Below are 23522 nucleotides of genomic sequence, written 5' to 3' on the forward strand. Positions count from 1 at the left end.
CCTGAATCTGAGGATGTGTACTTCAACTTCCCTCTCCACCATGTTAGCAGAACTGGTCCACTCGTAAAATGTCTTCGCGTTCAACTGCTTCTCTATCTGAGAGACAAAACACAGATGAGTCCGCATGAGCCAAACACATGCTCTCTGTATTAAATTCTGTCTGTTTTATAAATCCCAGCGTGAATGATTCAATGTATTGCTTGCTTTCTTTTCTACTTTGAAAATGTGCTCCAGTCCCATCGGGAAAAAAGAAAGAGAATCTCACACTCAGCCACGTCTTCCCTGTTCTACTACCTTTTATCCACGTTTTCTAAGTCAAGGCCTCAAACGTGTATCCTACAGTCTTCTGTGTTATTTCCCTCAGCATATAGGCTTCACCTACACTCCCTCTCTGGCCTCTGGAGTCCTCGCGTGTCCTGGGTGAATTCACCACTTCTTGGTTCTCAAACCTGAAACATTTCGCCGCACCCTCTATTATGAACTTGAGTCTCCTTTGGATTCTGTGATGCCAGCATCGCCTCACTCCGCTCTGCTTCTCCTCCTCCTCCGCTACACCCCTGAAGCTCAGCTCTACACGCCCCTTCATGCCTCCACCTAGCCACGCAGCCTCACATCCCACTTGTCGTCCTCCCCCCAGTGCCATAATTTTGTGTAAGCTCTTCCTTTGGGCATTTGAAACCCTCCAGCCAGCCCTCCCCACAGCTCCAAAACGGCATCTAAAACCCCATCGTTCGACCATGAGTTGAACCAGAGTTGAAAACTTGGGGCCACCTTCTCTCCATCTTGACGACATACCATCAGATATAAAGTAAAGGTGGTTTTTCTTCTTATCTTCTCCTTTCATCCTCTTCTTCCCTCATCCAAGTTACCATGACTTCATGATATAAATCCACTTCGGGGCCTCAGGCCTCTAGGGCATTTGCATGTCCTCACTGCTCTGGTTAGAACAACAGAGTACCCTTGTTCCACTTACTCAACTTCCACTCTTCCAGTGAGGCACTGGGATTATCCTAGGAGGAGCCTTCCTGAGTTCCTCATTTTTTACTCTCTACTTACATGAGACTTTCAGCAGAGTTTATCATGGCACTTGTTACGTGATATTTGTAACTCTGTATTTTGAAACCACACATTTGTCTGTGTTCTAGAACCCACTAGAATTCTCAACATAGAGTAAACAATGTTTGGTACAGAATGAATAAATGAACAAATAAATGAATGTATCACAAGCTGATAAAGACCACTCCTGAACGGCTTCCAAAATGTTATCTGCCTCCAAATAACTTCCTGTGGGAGCCCACCACAGGCAACCAGAGGTCCAAGCCCCTCTGAATTGGCCACACCAGTATCGCACCTGTTCTCGTGGCCGTGGCCATGCTTCTCTTCCTAGAGATCCAAACGCATACATCCCAACTCAGGTGTTTCAAGAAGCCTTCCCTATCGCCCACCCGCTTGCCATACTATTCAATCTCCAGCAGGCACTTCCTTCCTGACTTAGAAACCCCTGGCTGTGGCCATCCCAGCTGTGGGCACGGCTCAGCTTCCCCAAGATCCCAGAAGCACAGCTGGTCTCCTAAGAAACTGTTTGTCACTCCAGCAGAACACTGGAAAGTCCCAACAAGGCCGGGGTAGAAGTGTAGTCACTCAGGTCAGTGGCTTGGCTGCTTCTGTGCCGGGCAGCATTGGCTGCAGCCAGGGATAGGGGGTTAGACCCAAACTCCTGCCACCACCATGTCCTGTTCTCAGTGGCTGTGGCACTCACTTCCCCCACAAAACCAGAATGCTAATAAGAGTGGCTAGCTCAAGCATGTCATAACTGGGCTGGAAAAACTGCTCCTGAGAGGGAAGATGGCTTAATCAGATTTCTGTGGCCTAAGACCCTAAGTCGCGTTACAACTTCATTACTACAGAATGATGTTTCCCACGTGTCAAGCAACCAGTAGGTGTGGTACTTGTACAAGATGGCACTTTTGCCTCCTTGTGACCTCTTTGGTGTAAGAATAAATTATTCCCCCAAAATACACTGTCCTGAAGGCAGGGACCAGGGTCCTCCTCCCTCTCACAGCCCCTGGGGCAATCCCACTGAACCCAGAGTATGACTGAATTGGGGACTGAGCACATTAATGTCATAGGGTACACATATTGGGCGGGGGGTTTCAAGCACACATGCGTTCTCTGCACATTAGCATTCTTTACCTGTTCTAGACTGGCTGTGCCTACTGGAAGCAGAATAATCATGCTTAGTTTGTTGTTAACATAAGGCAGCTCGAGAACTTGCATCTGCGGTTCCTTTATGAAGGCTAATTTGTATGTTCCAGTTTGATACATCATTTCCACAAATACACTTTTACCCTATTTAAAAAAAAAGGTTTTAATTAGGTAGAATAGTTACATATATGCTTGTACATGCATATACACTGATTTTTTTGCCTAACATGAATATCTGCATTAACACTAAAGGCATAGATGGGGCGCCTGGGTGGCTCAGTCATTAAGTGTCTGCCTCCGGCTCAGGTCATGAATCCAGGGTCCTGGGATCGAGCCCCACACTGGGCTCCCTGTTCAGCAGGGAGCCTGCTTCTCCCTCTCTCACCCCCCCTGCTTGTGTTCCCTCTCTTGCTGTGTCTCTCTCTCTCTCAAATAAATAAAATAAAATAAAATAAAATAAAAAACACTAAAGGCATGGGAAAAATATAAACAATCAAGTAACCCCTTATTACTTCCCTTTGCAAAGGTTGTTTTTTATTTTAAAATAAGCCATTGTTAGAGCCTAACTAGCTCAAATAATATATATAATTATCTATATGTAAAATACATAGGTATAGAAATATATATCATAACAATAATGTTTTCTCAAAACAAAGACAACATTACCACCTAAAGTGATTTGTGTGGAAAAATGACATCATAGGATCATTTTCTTTTTTAATCCAATTGAGACTGTCTAGGAGAAAAATAATATAGATAGTTTTGTTGTGCTGAGAAATCAACCACAGCATATGTGGAAAGAATGTGTGGATAGGGGAAGAGTGAGGAGAGAGCAGGCTCTCTTCTCTGCAGGGCGGCTCCAGTGTCCAAAGGCTCCAGTTAGGTGCCCTGTGAGAAAGGTTACTGTCACCTCATGAGGAAAAATGAAAATAAAATTCATAAAAAACACAAAGAAACCTATGGAAACCTAAACCAGTATTTTCACTTAAACTTTCTAAATTGTCCTTAAATGATTATTGCATTCTTTGGAAATTGTCATTAGTCTGAAAACAAAATACTTACCTCACTTAGCTGAAAAGGGCTTTTAATTGTCTCTCTTTCCTGAAACTTATTTTGCCATTGTCCTTTGAAATATATGGCGTTCACCAGGACCATTACACAAGAAGGGTCAATTGTTCCCTTTCCAAAGAGGTTTGTGACTTTTCCTTATAATAATAATAAAAAAAAACAGATAATGTATTTGGATTTGAACTTGGGTTTATTAATAACAGAGAGTTGAATAGTGACTAGAAATTTGGAACCAATTCTTTTTTAAGGTTAGTTATAAACTTGAGATGCCAGGAGAACTACTTTATCTCCTGGCCATCAAGACTATCCTTGTCAAATGAAGTTTATGTCCAAGAATTGAATGTTTTGTCATTTCTAATCAGAAGATGGCATCTAGGGAGTAGTTAGTATATTAACTAAAGATCAACTTGTCTTATACCTAGTTATATCCAGTGCTTTTCTATACATTACTGCTTATTTAAAAAGTATTAATAATCTCTTATGGCTTCCTTCTAATATTTATCAGGCTTTATACTTGCCAACACCTCACCACACCTAAATATTTTAAGTTTTCAAAAGATCATTCTTACAATCTTACATATACTAAGACTTAAAGTAAATACATACCTGAAAATCAGAATTTATACAAAATATACAATCAGATATACCAATCAGATTGAACACCAAGCCTTCTTGGTGCACTCTGGTGCACTGCAATTTATAAAACCTTTTTGGAATATAATCTTACAATTGGAAACATAGGGACATCCAGAACATTAGACTCTAAGCTTAATTTTTCCACTACTGTTCTAAGTAAATTAACAGATCTGAAAAATCTGTAGACCTTTCCAAGCATTTCCAACTTAATACAAAGAATTGAATAAATACATAGTAATCTTGTCATCTATTACTAAGCTTGAATAACATCTATCAATCCATCAATCAAGAAAATACTGTTGGGGCGCCTGGGTGGCTCAGTGGGTTGGGCCTCTGCCTTTGGCTCAGGTCATGATCTCAGGGTCCGGGGATTGAGTCCCGCATGGGGCTCTCTGTTCGGTGGGGAGCCTGCTTCCTCCTCTCTCTCTCTGCCTGCCTCTCTGCCTACTTGTGATCTCTCTCTGTCAAATAAACAAACAAATTCTTTAAAAAAAAAAAAAAAAAGAAAAGAAAATACTGTTAAGAGTTTATCACTGGTAAGTGAAATAGTAAGATACAAGTATGTTAGAAATGTGGTCTTTATTCTCCGAAAAGTATATCATTGACATGTTCTTCATAAACGCAATTAGCTCTAATTTAATACTTTAATGTTAATACTTTGTTATTTCATCCTAATTTTGTTACTCAATAAATCTAATTCTCTCCTATATCAAGAAATATGATTGTCTACATTCTTAAACCTCAGAAACAATTGGTACAATGAGGTGGTGGCACAACCACACAGAGACAGATTATTTCAACATGGTAATTGGTACATCTCTAGTTGGATAGACATAGCCTAAGTACAGAAAGAACTGAAAAAAATATCTTAAGATACTGTTATATTTTATTAGTATTCTTGCTTTGAGACCATGCTTATGTTAAAAGATGTGATTTTGCAATAATTTTGGTGGCACTGGAATCTGGAATTTTTGACACAAGATCAAAGAGAAATAGATACAAAAAGGGGGGTGTTAAGTAAAAATGCTATGAATCTGTATTTGAACTGGTCATATCAGTAAGAAATTATGCTGTATTTCATCTAAAATATATATATATATATATATATATATATATATATATATTCACTGAGAAGGCCTATAAACAATAACCAAGCCAGTTTCAATGAGTACTCTTGTACCCAGATTATGGTCTCTAAGTATCATTTCTCATTAAAATGTTTCAGGATCCCCTTGAGAAGTAAGTAATTCTAGGTCAGGAGCAGGACATGAGCCTGGAACACTGCTCAAATTGGAAAATGAGGAAGCAATCAAATTCTGCAGGGTAGTGTCAAAAGGACTTAGGAGCCAATATAAAGATATGACTCCTGACTAAAAGGGGCCAATAAATTGAAATATCTCAAAATGTTTAAAATTATGAATTCATAAGGACACTTAAAAAGAGAACTCAGTGGCTGGGGCACCTGGGTGATAGAGTTGGTTGAGCAACTGACTCCTGGTTTTGGTTTAAAGAATGATCTCAGGATTGTAAGATCAAGCCCATGTCAGGCTCTAGGCTCAGTGCAGAGTCTGCTTAAGACTCTTTCCCCCTCTCCCCTGTCTTCCCCCTCTTTCTCAAATAAATAAATAAGTCTTAGAAAAAAATAAAACTCCGACATCTTTGAAGGATACTAGAAGGAATAAAAAGTAGTTTTGAAACTGGTATTAAAGAGAAAGAATCCAGCATTCTTTTTTTGTTTTTCTCATATGAACTGTACTTAGAATAACCAAATAATTTATGAGGAGAAGTTTCTCATATAGAAATATTCCAGCTTATAAAGAAGGAATGCAAGAATTAGAATACTGCAACTTTATAACTCCTAATGAAATAATGGACCTAGGCAATTATCATCAAAGGCTACTAACATCATAAAAAAGGGAGTGCACCCAGACATTATTTCTTTCCTGATGGAAACACAGCACCTCCAATGAAGCATATTTGTCAAAAGTAAAAAACAAACACATAAGCAAAAACCACCAGAATCTTAAGTTTCTAGGTCTAACTGCCAACTTATGAGAAATATAAAAACAGAGGAAATTATTAAATGACATTTCAAGGTGTAGTCATCATCTTCTAGACTATGAGAAAATGCAGGCAAATATTTGTTCCCTTCAATGAATTTTCTGTAAGAAAAAAAAGGAGGGGAAATTAATAAAAGACCAAAAGAGAAATTATTAAAATATCAAAAAAGATGTAAAGAGATGTCTTTAGGCAATAAGAATGCAGTTTATGACAGATCGATATCCCTGGTAAGAACTATAAGGAAAGCTGAATACATTTCTTTTTTTTAATTCTACACTGGGTTGTTTCTGAAGCAATTGCTAATCATAAGTAATGGAGATGCAAAAACCTGAGCAGAAAGTGACTAAAAGAGACAGAGAAACTGAGTAGAACTGTCCACATCATGAGAAAGTTGGGAAGACCAAAAATAGAGTGCAAAGAAGCAGGAAACCAATACAAAAGGGGTAAAGAGCCCAGAGACAGGAGAAGCATGAGCAGGTGAGCTCAATAGAGGGTTCTGGACAATTTTTCCCGCAAAGTATAATGAAGTTTCAAAAGTTGTCCCAAGCCTAGATAAGAAGAAACACAACAGAAAGTGAACCAAGAATTTAAGATCTACTTTAGTCTCTCAGTGCTAGAGAAAAAAATAATTGAAGGTCAGGACCTGACAAGGTGGACAAGGTGTTTCATAATACAGAAAGAACTGATCCACTGAGAAGATAGAGCAGTTTAATATCTATGCACCTAATAACACAGCTTCAAAACATGCACAGCAAAACTGCACATAACTAAAAGGAGAAACAGAAAAATCCACAATCATAGTAGAAGATTTTAATACAGCTTTTTCAGTAAATGATAAAAAAAAAATCAGACGAAACAATAAGCAAGGCTATGCAAACACAGGCATCAAAATTAACAAAGTTGGCCTGATAAAATTAAATATCTCTCCCAGGGACGCCTGGGTGGCTCAGTTGGTTAAGCTGCTGCCTTTGGCTCAGGTCATGATCCCAGGTTCCTGGGATCAAGTCCCGCATCAGGCTCCTTGCTCGGCAGGGAGCCTGCTTCTCTCTCTGCTTCTGCCTGCCACTCTGCCTACTTGTGCACACACTCTCTCTTTCTCTGACAAATAAATAAAATCTTTTTAAAAGATAAATAAATAAAATATCTCTCCCAATAAGTAAAGAATAGACATTATCTTTAAGTGCACATGAAAATTTTCCAAAATCAGAACATATTTTGTTGTAAAAAGTCTCAATAAATTTCAAATAATTGAACTATTACGTTCTTTGACTACAAAAGAACTGAACTAAAAATTAATAACTAAAAAACAACTAGAGGGGCGCCTGGGTGGCTCAGTGGGTTAAGCCACTGCCTTCGGCTCAGGTCATGATCTCGGGGTCCTGGGATCAAGTCCCGCATTGGGCTCTCTGCTCAGCAGGGAGCCTGCTTCCCTCTCACTCTCTCTGCCTGCCTCTTTGCCTACTTGTGATCTCTGTCAAATAAATAAATAAAATCTTTAAAAAAAAAAAAAAACTAGAAAATTTCCAAATTTTTAGAAATAGAGCACCTTTAAATAACCCATGATTCAGAGAAGAAACCTCAATAAATTAGAAAATATTTTGAACTGAATAATAATGGAATAAAACAAATGGAAAATTGTGAGATGGAGTTAAAGTGACACCTAAAAGGAAATCCATTGCCTCAAATACGTACATTAAAAAAGGAAGATCTGAAAATCAATTGTTCATCTCAAGAAACTAGAAAAAGAATAGCAACTTAATACCAAAATAGTAAAAAGAAGGAAATAAATGATAATCACAAATATTAATGTAATAAAAAATCTATATTAGAGAAAATAGAAATCAATTCTTTGAAAAGACTAAAAAACTATAAATCTATAATAAGGCTAATTAAGAAAAAAAAAAAAAGAAAAAATGCACCATTTCAATTTCCAGGAATAAAAGACAACATTATATGTACAAAAATCAGAAAGAAGATAATATAAGGCTATTATGAGCAATTTTATGATAATACAGGTGAAAATTTAGATAAAATGGACATATTCCTTGAAAGAAAATTCAAAAACTTACACAAGAAGAAAAAAGAAAATATAAGTAGACCTCTGTATACTAGAGAAACCAAATCTCTAATTAAAATTTTCCCACATAGAAAACACCAGGCACAGAGGGTCACCAGTGAATTCTTCCAAATATTTAAAGGAGAAAAATGCACACTAACCTCATATAAACTCTTTCTTGGAAATTAGAAAAAGAGCAGAAACACTTGCCAACTAGTTTCATGAAGTGAGTATAACTTTGTACCTGAACTGACAAGAATATTTCAATAAATAAAAACTAAGTTCAAATTCTTTCATGAGCACAGGTGTAAAATTTCTAAGGAAAATATTAAGAAATCAAACTCAGTGATATACAAAAAGTACAATAAACCATGACCAAGTTTGGTTTATCCTAGGACTAAAAGATTGGTTTAACACTAAAAAATCTATTAATGTAATGCACTAAATTAGCATAATAAAGGAGAATCATAGCTCAATAGATACAGAAAAGGCTTTAATATAATATGGTTAGTCATTTGTCTCAAAAATTCTTAGAAAAACAGAAATAAAAAGAAACTCCCTTAATCTGAAAAAAATGTTCATAAAAATATCTGCAACAGGGGCACCTGGGTGGCTCAGTGGGTTAAAGCCTCTGCCTTTAGCTCAGGTCATGATCCTGAGGTCTTGGGATAAAGCCCCGCATCGGGCTCTCTGCTCTGTGGGAAGCCTGCTTCCCCTTCTCTCTCTGCCTGCCTCTCTGCCTACTTGTGATCTCTGTCTGTCCAATAAATAAATAAAATCTTTTTAAAAAATCTGCAACAAACATTACACTTATTACACTATTACACTAACAAACATTACACTATTAAAACCATTCAGTAACAAGATATAAATCCAGAAACAAGATATAACATAAGGACGCCCAGTATCACTACTTCTATTCAACAGCAGGCACTAGCCAGTAAGAAAAGAAAAGAAGCAAGAAAGGTTGAAGAGGAAATGACTGTATTTATAGAAAATCTAAAATAATATGTAAACTAGAATTAAGAGAATTCAGCAAAGTTAATATACAAAAGTCAATTATATATTTCTACATCAACAACAAATAAAATTTGAAATAATTGATACTAGTTAAAATTTAGTAAACACTTCAAATATCTGAAAACCATTTGTCAAAATACATATAAGACATTAACATAGAGAAATACAGAAGGTCATTGAAAAAAATTAAAGAAGACCTGAATAAACAGAAGTAAACTTCATGGAAATGGATTGGAAGCTGAATATTATAAAGATGCCCATTCTCTCCAAATCTATAGATTCAATATATAATATTCCAAATAAAATTTCAACTAGTATGTTTAACAAAAGTTGACAAGTTGATTTTAAAAGGTGTATGGATTCCATTTATGGTGAAATCTTATGGTATTTGCCTTTCTCAGTCTGACTTATTTCACTGAACATTAATACCTTCTGGACTCACCCATGTTGTCACAAATGGCATGATCTCATCCTTTTCTATGACTGCATAAAAAAACAACAAATGAATAAACAAACAAAGAGCAGAATCAGACCTATAAATACAGAGAACAAACTGATGGTTGCCAGAGGAGAGGCAGAGGGAGATAGAGGCTTCCACTTATGGAATGAGTAAGTCAAAGAACAAAGAGCAGCATAAGGAACACAGTCAAGGATACTGTAATAGCAACGAATTGGGACAAATGGTAGCTACACTTGTAGTGGACATAGCATAGCATAATGTATAGACTTGAATCACTATGTTGTAAACTTGCAACTAATGTTAACATTGCACATCAACTATATTCAAATATAAGTAAATAAAATGTATATGGAATGCAAAAGACCAAGAAGCTAAGTCAAGGCAGCCCCAGAAGAGGATTAACATTGAACTTAACACTTCCGGTTATTAAGATGTATTGTAAAGCCACCATAATTGTGGTATTTTCGTGAGAATACACAGATGGGGTACACTGAACCCAGAAACAGACTCACACATATATGGTCATCTAACTTATAATAAAGTTTACATTGCCGTGTAATGGTGAAAGGATCCTCTTCCCCTATGCCAGCTAGATGTCCATGTGGAGTGGAATGGGTTTTTTTTTAAATGAATCTTGACTGTAGTGAAACAATAAAGGTTCTAGTAGATAACATATAAATATTTTCATTAGCTAGGAGTAGACAAAGTTTTATTTAAAAGTAATGCTAAGGTACTGACTATAAAGGAAAAGATTGATAAATCTTACTCCTTTCAAATTAAAAACTTCTATTCATCAAAGGCACCATTAAGGAAAGATACAAAATGGTAGAAATTACTTGAAACACATGTATTCAGTAACTCCTACTAAAAATGCATAAGAAAAAAACAGACAAACCATCCTTACCTATGGGCAAAAGATTCAAATAGGCACTTTACAAAGGAAGATAGGAAGTATATGAAAAATGTCCAATGATGGCATTCATAAAGGAAATGCAAATTAAGATTAAACTAACTACAATGACTAAAGTTAATAAGACTAACACGTGTTGGCACAGTTGAGGGATAAATAAAACTCTCATTCATAGCTTGGGCAAGTATATTGGCAAACCACTTTAGAAAACTGATGTCTACTAAAATTGAATATATATATATACCTTATATGATCAGCAATTCCATTCCAAGGTGTCCATCCAACAAAATAACATACAAAATATGTACCAAAAGATGTGTATCAAAATGCTTATAGCAGTGCTATTCATAATAGACCCAAACTAAAAATATCCCAGCGTTCATTAAGACTCAGTAGAATGGATAAATATATTAGGTATTTTCAGAGAACAAAACTGGTATCAGTGAAAACGAGCAAATAATGCCAACCTGTAGTCATATGGATAACTCTCACAAATAAAATGTTAACCTAAAAAAACCCTAAATATATGCTTTATGATTCTAATTACATGAAATATTTAAATAGGCACAACTAATATACAGTAAAGAAGTTAGAGAAGTCTTAATGTTTGGCAATAGGGTGGGTTAGTTTCTGGGAGGGGACACAAGAGTGGCCTTGGAGTATACCCTTCCTAGTAACTAATGTTTTTTCTTTGACTTGGTAGAGGTGGAGGGAGGTTACCTGAGGGCATTCACTTTTGTGATTATTTTCTTTGTGATAATTCAACTGAACAGCAAACATAGAATGTGTGAACTTTTCTATATTTATTTCAATCAAAAAAGTTTAATTCAAACATCAAGATGTAAGAAACATACTGACCAACTGCGATGTATAAATGTTATTTGGGCCCTGATTCAAACAAAACAAGAGACAATTGCTGAAATACAAAAACTCACTGCCTATTTGTTAATATTAAATGATTATTTTTAAATTTATAGATGTAATAATGGTGCAGTGGTATTTTCTTTTTTTTTTTTGTATTTTTTTAAACATATAATGTATTATTAGCCCCAGGGGTACAGGTCTGTGAATCATCAGGCTTACACACTTCACAGCATTCACCATAACACATACCCTCCCCAATGTCCATAACCCAACCACCCTCTCCCTTCCCCCTACCCCCCCCACCCCAGCAACCCTCAATTTGTTTTGTGAGATTAAGGGTCTCTTATGATTTGAATCCCTCCCGATACCATCTTAAGCAGTGGTATTCTCTTTTAAATAACTTATATTTTTGAGAGGAAACAACCTGAAAAAAGAAAAAAAGATGGTTTCTGGAATCTGTCCTGGAAGAGGTAAGGGGAAAAGTGCGAGGGTAGAGCTGTAAGATCGGCTTTAGGTAATAAATCCTGCAACTGAGTGATGGGTCAATAAGGATTCATTATAGTATTCTCTCTATTTGTTTTCCTTTAAATATTTCCTTAACTAGATATTTTTAAATAATGAAATGGATACATCTTTAAATCTAAACAATTAACCTGCCAATTTTTTTTAAAAAATTGATAACTAGAAGGTTTATTTTAAAATCGTGAAAGGTAGATTTAAATTTAACTAAATTTAATTGCAGAATGTACAACACTTCTGTAAAGTAGAAATAGTGTTCTCATTCTCAGAGTCACTGAGCTTAGCTCCCAATTAGGACAAATGATTGTAAAGGATATTTACAAACATTCCAAAATACTCCATTTCCTCCATTCTTGACCTGCCTAGGTTGGGTCCAGGACTTCACTCAGCTTCCTTGTTAGCGCTGACTCAGGCAGCCTATCAAGACAGTGCAAATAAAGTTTGGAGACACGTGTGGGACTTATTCTTACCATTAGTTTTACTTTCAACCCAAGCATTAATAGTTTTCCTCGTTTCTTCAGGAGACTGTTCAAAATCAACAGTTTGCGGTATGGCTTGATAGAGTTTCTTAGAACAAGTTAAATATTGCTGTAAAAGAAACAGGAATCACACAAAAAATAGTGTAAGGGAAGCCAAAGTCTACTGCTCTGTGTTTTCTTTTTTTTTTTTTTTAATTTTTTATTTCTTTTCAGCATAACAGTATTCATTGTTTTTGCACCACACCCAGTGCTCCATGCAATCCGTGCCCTCCCTAATACCCACCACCTGGCTCCCCCAACCTCCACCCCCTGCCCCTTCAAAACCCTCAGGTTGTTTTTCAGAGTCCACAGTCTCTCATGGTTCACCTCCCCTTCCAATTTCCCTCAACTCCCTTCTCCTTTCCATCTCCCCTTGTCCTCCATGTTCTTTGTTATGCTCCACAAATAAGTGAAACCATAGAGATTATGCTGAGTGAAATAAGTCAAGCAGAGAGAGTCAATTATCATTTATCATATGCTCTGTGTTTTCTAAAATCTACAACGCAGAGACAAAAGCAGTTCATGTATATACGTCTGCAAGGAAGCAGAATCCATATGTACTTATTCTTAATAAAACAAATGGATTTAAACAAATCAAAAAGCTTTCCGAAAGGAATGTTCAGAAATGTTTGGTTGTTTGTTCTGTCATATCATTGACATTTTTCATTCTAAAACACTCAAAGCACAATGGCAAGTTACAGTTCACTCTCACTACTCTGATCTCTCGAAGCCGACAAATGGGAGTTATCACCCTACATTCTAGATCGGAAAACTGAGATCTAGAGTGATTACCGAAGTAAGGACCAGAGTGAGTACATTTTGCTTGTCTGAGGTTTTAATGGAGGGCTAGGTCTCCCCACGGCATGTGTGAGTGTGTATCTGTGCTTCTTCCCTGACCTTGCTTCTTGGGCAACTTTGGTGGTTTTGAGGGAAATAAAATTTTTAGGTGAAATTTCACCACTTTAAATGAGAGTTTGGTAAAACCATTTCACTGAAACTCTAAGTCAGCTCAAATTTAACCTCTTGAAGATGAATGTCACGCGGCTCTTCCCGCTCTTTACTTATTTTATGGTGTGATAGTTAGAGGACGCCAAGACAGCTGTGGTCCAGCATTCCGTATGAACGTACCTGATGCAACACCATTGCCTTTGTCCCGTAGAGTCTGTTGGCCATGCTGAGGGTATAGTTAGAGTCTGGCTGGTTGATTTGAGAGAATAAGACGCCAAAGTCTGAATGAATCCTTCCAGCTTGGCTACACTGAAGCATCAGTAAACAAAGAATGGAGTATTAAGTTGCGTGATTTCCTGCCATCAGAGGGTTATACATATGTGAAAACAGTAAGTAGAGAGCAAGATGACTGCCTCTGAATAAAAGCGTAGAGAATACTAACAAACAAGGAGTTGGAGAGTTGAAATCACGTTCCTTCTCTAGATTTCCTCCAGCACAATCATCTCACCGTGCTGTGACCTTACTCACAGATTGTAGGCAGAATTGTAAGCTATTGCAAAACACATAAGCACTTGCTGGCCTCAGTGGGTTAGTCCAAAAGCACAAGTTTTCATAAAGAGATCCCAGTGGGGTCTTCAGGGCAATGGTCCAAGTTTTGCTGCTGTCCTTGTACCTACAGAATCATCTCTCTTCTCTGTCACATCACTTTCAACGTCTCAGTTTTCTGTGTGGCCAAGTAACCGAACACTTCCACCCTTCGCTGACTGGACCTTACTCACCCATCACAGGAGCAATTCTGTTAGACCTACAGCTCTGATGCATCTGAACTCAAGGACATTATAGGGGTATACCTACATTTCCTAAAGAAAAGTTTCCCAAACTACAAGCTTCAACTCCTCACAAGTGGAGTTCTGTGAAGCAAGTATTCTGTGAACCTATATGCATTTACATGTTTTCTCAATCACAATCAAACACAACCATCTTCATATGTGAATTCTATACAATTTCACTTTCAAAAGGAATTCTCCTACTAGAAAAGAGCAGGTATCATGGTCCCAGGCAATGTAGGCTGGGCAACATCAGGCCCTGTTTTCCTGGGGACTAACTATAAGGTAAAGCATCAGTGTCCTTTCTCAGTGTCCCCACTGAAAAAAAATCTACCACTCCATAGATGAGGCTGGCAGACTCAATCCCATATGGAGATATATGGCACAGTCCATAAAAGAACAGAAAGTTGGAGCAAGCATAACAATGAATGGTATGATAAAACCTGGGGGACTTTATCAGCATTATTATCATTATTATCATTATGTAAACTCTATAGGCCATAGCGATTATCGGGAAGACCAAAGGAATGGATCAAGGGAGACACGGCTAAGTCCCTTAAGGGCCAAAGAGAGGCTGTTACTCAACCCCTGCGCTATAATCTCTTGGTGCTCTTATGTTAAAGAGCATTTGACAGCGCAGCAATGATATTATCATACCTTAGCTGAGTCCCTGAACTCTGGTTTTAATGACTCTGAAGTATGATCAAAGTGAAGCACCTAGAAAAGAAAAACAGGGATCGACGGGCATCAAACGCAACATACAGTCTATAAAAGTGAATATTTACAGGCGTCTGTTTCTCCGTTTCAGATAAAGACCAACAGTAACAGCTAACATTTAGCCATATTCTTAGTACTGAACTCAGCCCTCACATATCTTACTGAGCCCTCTCGACAGCTTTATAAGTAGACAGTATCATCCCCGTTTCACGCTCGGGAAAATGAGCTTGAGAGATATTCCCTGACAACCATCTGTCAGTCTTCAGGGATGGAGCTGTTGTCCACGAGGCTCTTCTGCCCCCTCCCACCAGTCTCAGGCCGTTCACTAGGACCATCTGGGGTTCATGTAAAACATTACATGATGTCCCAGTACAATACCTATTTTGAGAGCAAGAAAATCATGAAATTGCATCAAAATACGGAGTAAAGAAATAAAGGGCAAACAATAATATGGTATGTGAGTACTCTAGGAATAGTTAAGTGATGTTTATCTAGATCTTCCATAGCAATTAAAAATACATAAATGGAAAAATCACTGTATATCAGCCTATGTAACCTGAAAAGTCACCCCTCTTCTCTTAGTCTCTCTCAGTGTCCCCACCTGGAAAAGGGAGATGATAATCCCTACCTGCTACATAGGGCTCCTATGAGCTTCAAATGTACTCGTGAATATTTTTAAAAACTCGAGAGCTTTTAAAGTGTCATTAAGGTTTATTTTAAGTTACAATTTCCAGAGGGCAAGAATAGTACCACCCATGTGTTCTCTGTCATATATAAATCTTGAAAAAGTAAACTCTAAATGTACACTGCAGAAATGTATGCATGAGAGCACCAATGGGAAGGGACTGTGTTATATATATTATGAAATTTGTATTATCACCATTGTATTATTTAAGCCATTATTCATTTTTAAGAAATACGATCTTCCCAAATGTTTCTCCTTTCACAAGACGGCAGAATTTCCTTGGTATAAAGATGTGAGCATCTGGCTGACCCACAGGGGTGCACCGAAGACCTCTAGGCTACAGGGAAATCTTAGCTGTGTTCCATACCTTTTCCATCTGCTCTGCACTGTTTCCTCTGGCACCAAGGAGGACCATACTTAGAGCATAGAGCAGGCTCAGTGGTGAAAAGAAGATGTTATCTCCTACGTTGTTACTGTTCAGCTCTTTGAACACGTCAAGGCAAAATTCAACGTTTGCTCTGCTGAGAGAATCCATTTTATGCCCAGCACTATCTGAAAACAGATGGGAGAAAAAAATCCAAAAATATTACTTGGAAATACAGATAATCTATGGGGTTCAGTTACTTAATTTCATGAATTTAAGAGTCTGGGCACACTGTTTCATGAAAAATTACATATTCTAGTTTTCGAGAAATCTGTAAATGATACCAGTGGGGATTCGTTGCAGATTCTAATGAATAAAGATTCTGTTCCTCTCAACCAGTAGTTCAAAGCTTTCTCACTATCATTTGTGTACATTTAAAATTGTTCGCCACAAAAGAGCAGAAGGAATTAGGTTTTTGTGTTCTTACCGTCCCTACCATCAGACTCCTCCTCATCCTGGAATTTGCACAGAAAAATTCTCAAGCTCGGGCACCTGGGTGGCTCAGTTGGTTAAGCATCTGTCTTCAGCGTGGGTCATGATCTTGGGGTCCCGGAATTGAGCCCTGAATCAGGCTCCCAGCTCAGCGGGGAGTCTGCTTCTCCCTCTCCTTCTGCCTCTGTCCCCCAGTCATTCTCTCTCTCTCTTCTCTCTCTCTCAAATAAATAAAATGTTAAAAAGAAGAAGAGGAAAAATTTTCAAGTTACACAAGCTCAGCCAAATGAAATGCTGTCCCACTAGACTGCCTACCTTCATAGCCTCATAGGAAGAGAACACTTTTCTATTTCCAGATACCTTCAAATTCTCCCTAGATGGCTCAGTAAAAAAAAAAAACTGAAAGCCTGCTGTTCAGCCCTTGCCTTCCCTTCTTCTTTGCTAGGAAAACACAGATCTCATGAAGCAACTGTCACTTAGCGGTGTACTTCAGAGAAGGCTTCATGCCTTCATGCCTGCTCCATGACCCAGCAGCAAGCCTTGACTGGCTAAAGCCAATTGAGATAATTCTCCATCCCGCCTCAGTGACTAATTAGGTACAGACTTTGAGTTATAAGAAGAAATTGTGAGGTTCTAACGTACAGCAAGGTGTCTACAGTTAATAATACAGTAATGTGTAGTTCAAAGTTGCTGCGAGTAGATCTTAAGCATTCTCACCAAAGGAAAAGAAAAAAAAATGTTAACTATGTAAGGTGATGGATGTAATCTTGGGAAACATTACACAATGTTGATGTGTATGAAATCATTGCATTGTACCCTTTAAATATATAATATTATATTTGTCAATGACTCCTCACTCAAGTTTGGGGGGAAATAAATAGAATTTTAAAGATCTGAAGGCGCCACAATTTTTGCCAATAAGGACAAAAGTCACTGCAGAGCTTCTAGAAGAGGCCTCCCTTTGATAAAAGATTCACAGGGGGAAGCCAGCCCTCTCTTTCTCAGAGTTGTTCTGTCTTCACATGACTACTGTCATGACAGCTATTGTGTGACTGAGACATAGCCAGCCCAAGAGGGTAAGTCAGATGGCAGAGAGGACAGGTGGACAGAACTGAGTAGATGGATTAACTGAGTAGACAGATTAACTGGCCCTGGATCTGTACTACCGTGGGATTTCTTGTCATGTAAGATGATGTTTCCTTATACCGAGTCTTCTGTTACTTGCAGGATTTCTTTCAGGATTTCTTTATACACCATGTCTGCTAGAACCAATTAGCCTACCTACCTCACACTCACACATTTCTAGCCCAGCTACATTTTTTCCCTCATTTAGTCCCCCAGCGATATGGAACTACTTCATTCCTCTTCCTCTCATCTTCTAGATTATAGCTGTGCACTCTTGTAGAACCCAAGTCTAGGCCTATATTCTCCAGGCTATTGTGACAGACAGCCAGGCTATTATCGCCACCTGGGTATATTTATTTTAGTTACTAACTTGCTTTGTTTTCAGACAGTACATATCCAAGCTGAGTTCACTGGAAGTGTGTTCTCTGGGGTGTGACACTGTTGGGTTACTGATTTAGGCGTTAGTGTCACACCTGTCACTAAAACACAGGGCTTTGCACCTTATGAGCCAAACAAAGCCAAGGCCTAGGGTGAAGGCCTCAGATCTGGGGCAGGGAGGAGAGTGCACAGCTCAGCACTTCTCAGGCAGAGAGAGACTGAAAGGAAACATGTCACTCGTGGACTTTCAAAATAATAACCAAAAAAATGGTGATGACACATCCCTATAATTGAAGTTGGTTCTCCTAAAATAACCATTAAGGACTAGACGCTACCTATCCATTCATCAGACCACCCAGCATAGTATAACAGAGCCTAGAAGTTATATTATAACAAGCCTGGACTGTACTTTACTTTGCTCCCGACAGTTTTTTTTAAAGGTACATAACACAAAAGTTTTGCTAATCTTATTTAATGAAAATACTAGCATATACCTTTAACAGGACTCTGTTCTTCAAGTTAATTGTAATAGAGCTCTCTGTAACAGGTCTAATAATAATAACATCCTTGAAAGTTTTTTATTTTGTTGCTTTAATAAGAAACTGATTTTGGTCCAATAATGAAGCATGTCCAAACCTTACTCTCTTCATACTGCATTCTGCATTTCAGTATATAGAGTTAGCTAATGGAGTCAGGATCTAGAATGCAATTTCAGATTCAGAAGTAAATGTAAACTTTATTCTTCTTAAATCTATGTCACATTGTCATTATAAGAAGCCTGCCTTTATAGCAGAGTTAAGTAGCCCTACAGTTAGGGAGGCACCTAGGGAAAGGATGCGGGGATATACTGATAGATCACCTACGTGACCCATGCCCTCTTACGTTATTTTTTTTATTTTTTAAAGATTTTTTAAAAATTATTTTTGCCAAAGAGAGAGAGAGCACTAGCAGGGGGAGGGGCAGAGAGAGAAGCAGACTCACCACTGAGCAGGGAGCCTATGCAGACTTGACCCCAGGACCCCGAGATCATGACCTGAGCCGAAGGCAGTCCCCCAACCAACTGAGCCACCCAGGCACCCTATGCACTCTTCTATTATTAATCTGTTTGTTTGTTTCTTCATTTTAACCACAAGCATAGAGGACTGAAGTAATCATACCCCTTGGTTTTCTTGGCACAGCCATCATTGGGCCACAATTCTCTTCTTTGCTTATTGACTTCAACCCAATTCATTTCCTTTCTCCTCCATCCCCATAGACAACACTTATCATTTGTTTAAAGCATGTTCTTTTATTTATATGTGTCCTTAAAAATGTTTCCTTGGGGCGCCTGGGTGGCTCAGTGGGTTAAAGCCTCTGCCTTTGGCTCAGGTCATGATCTCAGGGTCCTGGGATCGAGCCCCGCATCGGGCTCTCTGTTCAGCAGGGAGCCTGCTTCCTCCTCTCTCCCTGCCTGCCTCTCTGCCTACTTGTGATCTCTGTCAGGCAAATAAATAAAATCTTTTAAAAAAATGTTTCCTTATTTTATGCATTTTTCATTTTCATAAATGAGCTTACATTAAATAATTTATTTTTCACTGAGTACTACATTTTTTTTTAATTTTTTTTAAATTTATTTATTTGTTAGAGAGAGAGAGAGAGAGCGAGCACAGGCAGACAGAGTGGTAGGCAGAGGCAGAGGGAGAAGCAGGCTCCCCGCCGAGCAAGGAGCCCGATGTGGGACTCGATCCCAGGACGCTGGGATCATGACCTGAGACGAAGGCAGCCGCCTAACCAACTGAGCCACCCAGGCGTCCCCTGAGTACTACATTTTTAAGACTCATCCAGGTTACTCTGGAAACATCCTCTGTTGCTTGTAAGTACTGTGTTTTTGTGCTTTCACATTTTGCCTATCCACTCCCCAGAGGCAGGCACCCAAATGACCTCCTCCTCTACACCATCAGCAAAAGAGCTATGATGGGCATCAGTACACACACCCCTTTACACACCTGTGTGAGATTACTTTGTAAAGGAAGTGACTGAATTGCAGATTTCGTGTATGTGCCAAGCACTGCATACATTATTCAGAATATAAGTCCTACAAGATGGACCATGTTACCCCAGTTTTGAGGACAAGACAGTGAGGGTTTGGGAATTCACACACTGTAAGTGGGGGAGCCAGGATTTGAACACCAGCACCTCTGTTCTGAAACCCATGCTCTTCCCACTTGCCATTGGATACTACTCAGATAATAAGCTTTAGTTTAGGTAAAATGCTTTTATTTTTATGGCATCACCATTATTATCCCTATTTTATAAGGATAGCATCTTATCAGAAAAATTAAGAAACTTAGCCTAAGATACAAGGTATCAATAGGTTTACTCTAATAGTTAATGGTTATTAAAATATGGTATTATTTGCCTCACTTCGCAATAAGATCTTCTAGTTCTTGAAGCATTTAATTCACAGCAGCAAGAAGAAAAGCTTTAGGTTTAGGTTTTTCTCAAAAATTACTGGGAACATATACTATGAATTAATGCATGACCTTCGGTATTTGGCACATTTATTAGCAAGACAGAGTTTTCACTATCATTAACCTAACTCTTAAGAGCTCTACTTTCATCATCCATTTTCCAAAATTTTACCCTTCTCGCTGTTAGCACAACACAGTATCCACGTTAATCTTGTGTTCAGTGGATTTTATGCAATAACCTTAATTGACTGTTTCCTCTAGATCTGAGTGGTTGTCTTTGTGAGACACTGACACACAAATGTGTGGATGAATATACAGATTCTTATTCACTGAATAAGTTAGTCTCCCTCAGTAGACTGAGCACTCCTTGAGGGCAGGGAAAACCTACCTGTGAAATGATCCATGTCTTGCACAATCACTCAATAATGGATACGCATTAGAGAAATCAACAGTATAAATATTTTATAATTTCTAGTCTAATTTCTAGTCTAATTTATGCAGTTGGTTTGAGAAAAGAGGACACCATGAAAGACATAAGTCCCAAGTCACACAGAGCCCTACTGCAGATGCACAGACCCATGGAAAGACTTTGAAGTGAGCTACTGAAGAAGGAAGGAATGGCAGAAAATTTCTTTTAGTGTACATTTCTGTCTGCTTTCAGACAGAGAAAAATCCCTCCCAAGCAAAAGGAATGTGTCATCTGGAAGCTCTCATGGGAGAAAAACAGTAAAAGGATGCCCAAGGTTGCAGCCCTTCCAGGTTAAGAAGGAGGATTTCTAGAAAAAAAGAACTATTCAGGAAATGTGAGGAAGAAACATATCTTAAAAGGGGATACTGTCACTAAATATTACAAGAGGACAGAACATCGTAAGACATTCTTTCCAACATGTCAAGTTATTAATAAGGCCACTCCAGTGCAGTTAAGATCTTCTAAGGAACTAAGAAAAGTTTCATCACACAGAGGCCAGAGCCACGTGTAACAAGCTCTGCTCTGAATAAGGGTTATTAGTAAGTAGAAAATATCAACAGAGATCTATTTTGCTAAACAAATGAGAGGTTTGAAATTAAGTCAGCCTGCCTCAAGGATTTAAAAAATGCACACCATCAATGTTAATGTATTAACAAACATGTTAATGTATTCATCAAGAGATCAGCAAAAGCCACACTCAATCAAAGAATAATCTTCATGCTCATTTGGTTCATTACACACCTGTCCAACTGCCGTATTCTACTACTCTTATCTGCTCCTCTAAGACAACAAGCATAGCTAAAATAATGAAGTACAGAAATACTTCTCTTTACCTTTTTTGCTTTCCAGGATGCAGTGGACAATTTGGCAGGTGTGATGTGAGCTGTGTCCCTGAAGAGGAAATATAAAGGCTTCACTTTTGCCCCTCCCTTTCCATTGTGTCTTTAGTGATTCAGCTCTACATCCGCCTGGCAGAAGGGACAGCCCTGAGACGGAACTCCCTCTAAAAGCCACCCAGAGCTGCTCTGCATCCAGGAGACTCTCGGGATGGCCAGGGCTTTCTGGAGACGTGCCCAGTTCTTCCCTGCTAATGAGGACACATTGACAAACCTAATCTCTACTCAAGAAAATAAGCTGTCTTTCTAAAAAGAGTAACTGGGAAACATTCAAGTTGGCAACACCATATTCAAAATTCCAAAGATTGCTGTTTCAGTATGGATGGCAGACAGTGATTCAACAGGAAAGATCCCAGCTGTGACAGAAACACTCTAGCCATGATGGATGCTTCCTGGCCTGAGGCCCATTCACCCTGAGACTTTCTGAGCTCTCTTGCATGGAGTATATGTTTTTGTGAGGAGCTTCTGCTCACAGGTAATTCCTATCCCATAAAAAGGATTTAACAATGAGCTCAAACGGGACTTATTCTGTGGTTTCAGTTTAAAAGCTTGGTAGGAGCAGCAAGCCACCCCTACCTAAAGTGAGTTCAGTGGTATGATTCAGCACCATGCAAGAAAGATTATAGATTAGGGGTAGACATCAAAGCTGGAGACAAAAAAAAAAAAAATGTTTGTGCTGTGCAGTAGCCACAATCAGCACTATGAGACAAGCTTAGTTTCCCAGAGACTATTCTTGCCCATGTAATACACAGCCCAGCCTCCCCAGGGGTATACGATTGCCCAGACATAAACTATGATGGCAGACTACACTGCACTTATGACAACAGAAAGTCCTTTTGGCCAGTGATTTTTCTGCACATTGTAGGTGTGCAGTATGTTCTCTTCTAGTCAAAACTCAACCATTCTAGGGATGCCTGGCTGGCTCAGTTAGAACATGAGTCTTTTGATCCCAAGGTGGTGAGTTCGAGCCCAACCATGGGTGTAGAGATCACTTAGAAAAAGAAATCTTAAACACACACACACACACTCGTCAACTACTGTGAAAGACACAAGAACCAGAGGAAGTATATTTAAAATTACGGCCCTAATATCCATTATGCCCATAAGAGTCACATAAAAACAATTGTATATATACAACTAATCATACAGAACTATGAAGAGTGTTGAATCTGTCCAGTCATTTTTGGGGGGGTTGGGGTTTTTTTTTTTGTTTTTTTGCTCAGAGCAAGTGCTTTCCGATGTGAGCTCCTTCTGACTGGGGGTTTCCATCACTTAGAAGTCTTGTATCCATGGTTAGAACCAATCCTCTACCTTGTCAGCTTATTGTCATCTCCTTTGAGAGCTAGTAAAAAAAGGACTAATTTTCTTAGCTTTTTTGCTATCTAAGAATTGAACTGATTAAAGAAGATCTTTTTCACCCTTAGTCTATATGAAAACCCTGTTATTTTCCCCACTAGAGAAGAAGTTCTTACACTCCATTCGATTTTTCCTTCCAGGTGGAAGGTCACCCAATAACATAACACTCTTTGCCTCTCTTTACTCTCTCTCAACCCCTCCTCCTTCCCCAGTATCTCAGCCTGGATTCTCTGAAAACAGAGCCATAGACAAAGTCTTGCAGGCCTGGAATCAATGAAGGAAATGATCTCAGGAAACAGAAGAGAAAAGTGGTACAGGAAAAGAGGGAAAGCTAATACAATGAGGTAGCCACTAGTACCTGATTCCATGAACCTTCTAAAATGTATCTTAGAACTGTCCACGCAGAGGAAAAACGAGGGAAGCATCTACTCTACCAGCCTTCATCCCCCATGGTCAAAGCTGACCTCGTGGGTGCAAACTCAGGTTGTACCTGTATAC

At 38.6% G+C, this 23522-nt stretch overlaps 1 protein-coding gene across 1 annotated transcript in view; it reads right to left on the reverse strand.

Annotated features, from left to right (window-relative positions):
• Positions 1-21709, reverse strand: part of SERPINB11 (serpin family B member 11) — a gene marked incomplete at both ends in the record, with an annotated part of 26586 nt that extends 4877 nt beyond the window's left edge. The window contains 10 exon segments of the mRNA XM_080821599.1: positions 22-96; positions 2194-2349; positions 3268-3410; positions 12270-12387; positions 13446-13574; positions 14750-14809; positions 15862-16046; positions 21606-21620; positions 21623-21688; positions 21691-21709. Of these exon segments, the coding sequence (XP_080677725.1) occupies positions 22-96; positions 2194-2349; positions 3268-3410; positions 12270-12387; positions 13446-13574; positions 14750-14809; positions 15862-16046; positions 21606-21620; positions 21623-21688; positions 21691-21709 (966 nt within the window).
• Positions 21710-23522: the final 1813 nt, after the last annotated feature.

The sequence above is a fragment of the Martes martes genome (genome assembly GCF_963455335.1).
Source record: "Martes martes genome assembly, chromosome: 13".
Lineage (NCBI taxonomy): Eukaryota > Metazoa > Chordata > Mammalia > Carnivora > Mustelidae > Martes > Martes martes.